Raw genomic sequence first — 6,627 nt, 5'->3', positions numbered from 1 at the left:
GAACTGTAGGATTCAGTACCTTTTATGTCTCAGATCACACAATTTTAGTATGAAAGTGTGCAAAGTGTTCTCATAAAATACATGAAGATAAAAATCTTTAAATATCTCGTTTTGAAAGAAGAAAATACAGACGGTGAGGAATAAAGCAGGATACAACCTCGCAGCAACGAACATGTTCAAGTTCAGAGGTGACATCACATAGAACAACGCATTTTAAAGACACTATTCTTGAAGGACACAGGGTTTTGTTGTTTTGTGTTTAATATGAAGAGCGACAGAGAGCTGTGTCAATAAAACTAAAACCTAAAAGGCTCAGAAAGCTCCAGCTGAATTAGAAACGATCCAGGCACTGAGAGTTGAAGGCCTGAGTTATGAAAATCTACTTTGTGGCTGGGAGTGGCTTTCTCACAACATTTGTTTTTAATGCAGGAAAGACAGAGAAAAACTGAGGCAGAAACACAAGGTCATTTCCACTCCATGAGAACACGTACGACCTAGATATCACAAACAGATCACTCTCAGGCCATTCAAGAGTCAGCTGGGAAATCCACATGAATGGTTTTCCAGGTCTCTCAATGGGAGGGGATTTCTACGAAAGCAGAAACACTGCAAATAAACTGAATACATACACTCTGGGGAACAGCAGATGAAGCTGAGGGTGGATACATAGAGAAGAAAAAGATGCCGACCACGAGATATGTGTCCAAGTGAAGGAAACACGGAAACTACTTTATAACTACCGAAAATACCCTGAACAGTTATACACGCCTCATTTCTCCGACACACAAAGCAACAACTAAAACGAAGTGGTGAAAAATATAAAACTTAAAACACCCCACACTGAGTTTGCAGTATACTCAAAACAAGGTAGCACAGCCAGACTGTATAAACCACTTGTTAAAAAAATATCCTCTTTTATATCGTATGAACAAGTTGCAAGAGTTCCCTCGCAAGAGCTCACCAACCGCTCACCGCCGTGTGTGCGGGTCACACACAAGCTCAGCTCAGCTCTTCAGCTTCTCTCCCACCACTCACGCATCTGCTTTACAGCTCCAGTCATGATTTAGGTTAGAACAACCGTTTCTTGAGTAAATACTATCTTTCTGGTGCCTGGAAGGGGCATCAAGACACAACCGGGGTCATATCCCACAACTGTAAAAAGAAGAAGATCTCTGATGAACTACCACTCAACTGTGTTGGGCATCCAGTCTTTGTAACTGAATTCAAGTGTATTTTTTAACTTAACAAGGAACTAAGTACTATACGAACATCGTTTATAAATCTATAAAATAGTATTTGTCCATCAAAAAGTTCAACATAACCCTCAAAAACAGGACAATGGCAGCTGGAAATTTTAATCCGGCTGATGGAGAATAAAGGCAGATTAGATTCATTCAAGGGGGAAGGGAAGTAACATATGAGGCAACAAATGGGTACCAAGATGTGCTGTGTCCTTTCTATATCTCATCTTCCAAACAGTTCTACAAAATGTCTCATTTTCAAAAATAAAGGAACCAAGCCTCCCAGAATTTACTTTAAACGTGCTCGAAGTCACAGAGGTCTGGTGGCTTCCAAAGGGGGTTATTTCAACTGCCCCATCCTGCTGCCGCCTCCAAGAAGGGACCAGAATGGGCCCAGGAAGTAGGGCTCAGTGAACGAGGCAAACCTGAGCCTCTGGGTGCCTCAGAGAATGACACAGGTGTGGCCCCTTCAGTCCTGTGCCTCTGCTGTGTCACAAAATCCATGTGGTCTAGCGCAGTCCTCAGGCCCTGGAGGACTGCTCCCGGGTAATTGATCTCACTGGGAAAAGATCTTGTTTATTACTTGTTGGCTCATTCAATGCTCAGCTCAAACCCCCTCCTGAAGCCATCTCCATCTCCTGAACTCGTCCAGTAATTCCTGTCCATATTACTCTTTGGGCTGCTGAACATGTGACCTATTATTAACTGTCTTTTTAAAAGTATGTCCCCAGTAGACTAGCTGTTCCTTTCAGGCGAGAGCCATGTCTTATTTTGGTGTGTACAGCCAGTGACTGTTCACGGCAGGTAGCAGGTTCTCAAAAATGCTCATTGCCAAGGGTAAGCTTTGGAGCAGACCTCATGTGGTCTTGGGGCTCCTGTATATTTACACAGGGCCAAAGATGGAAAGCTTCTAAGATAAGAGAGCATCCTACCTTAATAACCTTGTCAGTTCCCGAAGTCAGTAACCATCCTCTGGTGGCATCAAAATGCACATGCACGATGTTATGTTTACTGTCATGGAAGGTCGCCGTGGGTGCACGTCTGGAGGGAGCAAAGAAAGTTCCCAAGAGTAAAAGGCAGTAGTATATAAAGGAAGAAGATCTAGAGTGACATTAAGCTCTAATTTTTAGCCAAATGGCTAGAGTGACTTCACTATTAGAAATGCTCCTGGGACTTCCCTGGTGGTGCAGTGGTTAAGAATCTGCCTGGCGATGCAGGGGACACGGGTTCGAGCCCTGATCCGGGAAGATCCCACAGCTGCAGAGCAACTAAGCCCGTGAGCCACAACTACTGAGCCCGTGCACCACAACTACTGAAGCCTGTGCACCTAAAGCCTGTGCTCTACAACAAGATAAGCCACAGCAATAAGAAGCCTGCTCACCGCAACTAGAGAAAGCCCACATGCAGCAACGAAGACTCAATGCAGCCAAAAACAAATAAATTAATAAATTAAAAAAAAAATGGGGCTTCCCTGGTGGCGCAGTGGTTGAGTCCACCTGCCGATGCAGGGGACACAGGTTTGTGCCCCGGTCTGGGAAGATCCCACATGCCATGGAGTGGCTGGGCCCGTGAGCCATGGCCACTGAGCCTGCACGTCCGGAGCCTGTGCTCCGCGACAGGAGAGGCCACAACAGTGAGAGGCCCGTGTACCGCAAAAAAAAAAAAAGAAGAAAGAAAAAGGAATGCTCCTCAGAGCTACTTTTATTCCCTGGTGACATGTTATGATTTTTAAAAAAAAAAAAGGGTAAAAGGATTCTTATACTCTCCAAAATGGTCAAAAGATGTGAAGTTTCTAAACGTCCTTTTGGAGATTTTGTTGCTCTGACTGAGTCTGTGAGGCTCTCTACCTGTGCTGTAAACAAATCTTAAAAATGACCCACAGTGCTTTTGCTAAGTTTGATCTCAGAAGGACTTGCTGGTAAAATAGTCTACCTTTGTCTATTGCATTAAAAAAAAAAAAGCACACTTGTTAAAACGCCCAAGACTGTCATTCTCATCTAAGGGCTCTTCATTCTTTCTCCTTTTTTCCCTGGTATAACTGCAGATCTGGTTTTTCTGTGGCATTCTGATGCTTTGACAAGTAAAACAATATATTAACAAACACTGTTATTTGCTTTTTAGTTTCTTAATCTGTGTATTTTTTTAGTAAGAAGGCTGGTCAACTGCCTAGGTACTCTAGAGGCAATGCACATGCTCCCACGGAGAAGAAAGCAGAAGAAACAGTGATGTGGGAAAGGGGACAGGGACGTGGAAGGAGACTGCAGTTTTCTAATCATGTTTCACGTCGCCGCTCCTCGGCAATGGGCTCCCTGAAGATGGCTGTTAATTGCTCAATCTGGAGAACAGATCTTCAGTATCCTACAACTGATCACTTTAAAATATTTAGAATTAAAGAATTAGGTTTAATTTGTAGTCACTTAGACTCTCTGGGTCTGTGTTTTTAATGAAGAATTAAACTAGAATATCCTGTCTCTTGCAGCTCTCTAATTTAATGAGAACTCATTAATTTCACCACATACGATGAGCAGAACATAACCAATGAACATAAATGCTTACTTATGCAAGGGCATCTTACTTAACATTTGCTATGACTAAATAAGATGAAAAAAACACATACATTAACATTAGTGTTATCTGTAAGAGAACACTTTGTTTTATTAATTTGCCAAGAATTTCCTTTAAATGCTGACCTCCTCTGATGCATTTTTTTTTTTTTTTTTTTTTGCGGTACGCGGGCCTCTCACCGTTGTGGCCTCTCCCGTTGCGGAGCACAGGCTCCGGACACGCAGGCTCAGCGGCCATGGCTCACGGGCTCAGCCGCTCCACAGCATGTGGGATCTTCCCGGACCGGGGCACAAACCCGCATCCCCTGCATCGGCAGGCGGACTCTCAACCACTGCGCCACCAGGGAAGCCCTACATGCAGCTTTTAAGACACCCATCTAGTACGTAAAATGATTTTACTCTAAACAGGTGTGGCGGTGGGTGGAGGTGGGAGAATTGGGCAATAAGTTCCCTATGAGATCCTGTTGTAATTCACTAAAAGGGAAACTTGGTGAAGAGCATTCTGTTTACATCTGTTTTACAACAGCTGACATGAAAAAGATGACATGGGAGGAATTCCCTGGCAGTCTAGTGGTTAGGACTCTGAGCTTCCATGACAGGGGGCACGGGTTCAATCCCTGGTGGAGGAACTAAGATTCCGCATGTCGTGCGGTGTGGCCAAAAAAACCAACCAAACAAAAAAAAGGAACATAGATTAAAAAAATGAAGACAACATGGATCTGTCCCACCCTCCCTGCCACCCCCCAACAAAGCACAGCGGCACAGTAACCTCAGGTCCTGGGTTATTGGGAGAGACCGACCAGCAAGACTCAGCAGCTGGGCAACTGGCGGCACTGGCCTCTTAGGAGAAGTGGCTTAACTCTTCCTGGAAAACAAAAGCTCTGGAGCCTGTGGGCTGATTTGGTCCTATAATGATACCAGCTTGGGCTAGAAAGTAAACCCAGGGCTCCTGCACTGCTGGGCAATTCTCAAGAAAATGAGCAGAGAGTTTGCTACAAGAACATTTCACGGCACACACCCCTGGGACTGACGAGAGCACAGAGATGATTTCTCAGCGTGCACTCTCTCCTCCTGCCCACAAGAGAACATGATCTCTTGGTGGAAAGGAGGGCTCTGCCCACCAGCCACGGTCTGCATTAGAAACCAGCAGGACTAGGGCCCTATTAGTCATGGCTGCGGCACTGGGCGAAGCTCTTAGACCCGGCTCCCTCCTTAACCTCGACAGTTCTGCGGATTGCTGGGACTTACTCCTCATCTGTGATGGCCTCGTGGCAGCTGTCACACACCCTCACTTCAAACTCGAAGCCCATCAGAGGGATGGAGGAGCGCTTGGAGCTGCACTTGCCGCAGACGGCCTTCCCGCACTTCCGGCAGTGGTGCTGGAGGGAGAGAAAACATGCTCCCTGCGACTGCGCACCTCGGCCTGGCCAGGTAGGCTCAGGTGTGACCCATAGCATCCAGGTGAGGATGCTAAACCAGAATGTTCCAGGAAACTGAAGGAACATGCCAGGTGCTCCTCTTTTTGGACTGTTTATTCAGGATGAGGACTGTTTGGGAAGCACACGTGATCGTGTCACGGCCCCCCCAGACCCCGCCCCCCTTCCCCAGTCTCGGTGCTTTCCAATTATCACCGTATGAACTGGAGGACCCACCCAGCGGTCGGGTTATCTTAAAGCTGGGTGTCCAGAAGTGCCACCTCCAGAGGTTTCGCTGCTGGGTGAAGAACTGGGACGAAACCTGACTCAATCTACTGTCTGCACTTTGGCCGTGCTCAAGCTAGGCGACTGGCATTTGACTTCCTTGGGGCAGAACAAACCCAACCGTGGAATCAGATTGAAAATGCTGTATTATAAGTAGATATAAATAACTAAAACTAAGATGGAAGGAAGGAAAATGGAATTAAGAAGAAACAAACATCACTTACATAATTTCATGGTTTGGTACCAATATAAGCTAAGCACGGCCCCTCTAATTTTAAGGTACATTTCACTAGATGCCACTAGAATTCTAAAATCATATCCCTTAACTACTGGCACCAAGTGCCTACGGAAACCGAATGCAGCAGGAATGAGCTACAGGAGAGAAAGGGAATAAACTAGCGTGCGGTCACAAAGTGACTCCAGGGCAATAATTTACTCCCACTGCAGCTCTCGCCCAGGGGCGCTACTTCCTCCAAGATCACAAGATAAAGTTATTTCTACACGATTACATTTTGAGGAAGCATCCGTATCACCCACCTGTCTCAGGCCAATTTTCTTGCTGTCCCACATCTGCTTGAAGTTCCAGAAGAAAGGCTGATCGCACTTTTGGCAGGAATCACTGTCCAACCATTCAGGGGTCTTGTCAAATAAAGCACACAACAGGTCACAGTGAGAAGCAGCCCAGACAGTGGAACCAGTGTCACTGCCAAAACTTACATAATCAAGATGTGTTTCTAAGAAACAGAGGTGTGATTTCTCGATCATTTTGAAAGTATTTCCTAAATGCCTACGATGCGTCAGGTCCTGGGGATGTAGTGGTGAAGAGAAAGAATCTCTACCATCATGGAGCTTGTAATTTATCAGGGAAGACTTAATATGAAAATCTTATTAATAATAGTTATTATCTGAATCAGTGTAAGGATCAGAGGCCTGAGAAGGAGAAGCACAGAGCGCTGTGAGAGTGGGATGACCTAGGCTGGGGTTCAGGACTTTGTCTCTGACAAATGATAACAAGCTGAGACCTGGGGATGCATGGCAGGAGACCAGGCACAGTGGGCTGAGAGAGGGGCAGGATGGCTGGAGCACATGGGTGTGTGTAAGGGGGGAGGAGGGGAGGGAAAA

General features: G+C 45.8%; 1 protein-coding gene across 3 annotated transcripts in view; it reads right to left on the bottom strand.

The window, feature by feature from the left end:
• Position 1: 1 nt before the first annotated feature.
• WDFY2 (WD repeat and FYVE domain containing 2) overlaps positions 2-6,627 on the bottom strand; it is a 170,051-nt gene continuing 163,425 nt past the window's right edge. For 2 of the 3 annotated variants that reach the window (XM_024755532.1, XM_024755529.1), the window contains 4 exons: positions 6,043-6,144; positions 5,054-5,184; positions 2,174-2,282; positions 2-1,152 (listed from right to left, as the gene is read on the bottom strand). In XM_024755532.1, coding sequence (XP_024611300.1) covers positions 1,123-1,152; positions 2,174-2,282; positions 5,054-5,184; positions 6,043-6,144 — 372 coding nt within the window. In that variant the 3' untranslated portion in view covers positions 2-1,122. The other variant, XM_024755530.1, reaches the window with a different exon arrangement.

The sequence above is a fragment of the Neophocaena asiaeorientalis genome, unplaced genomic scaffold (genome assembly GCF_003031525.2).
Source record: "Neophocaena asiaeorientalis asiaeorientalis breed wild unplaced genomic scaffold, Neophocaena_asiaeorientalis_V1.1 scaffold59, whole genome shotgun sequence".
Classification (NCBI taxonomy): domain Eukaryota; kingdom Metazoa; phylum Chordata; class Mammalia; order Artiodactyla; family Phocoenidae; genus Neophocaena; species Neophocaena asiaeorientalis.
The sequence above is the reverse complement of the archived record's forward strand: the minus strand, read 5'-3'. Positions and strand labels throughout refer to the sequence as shown.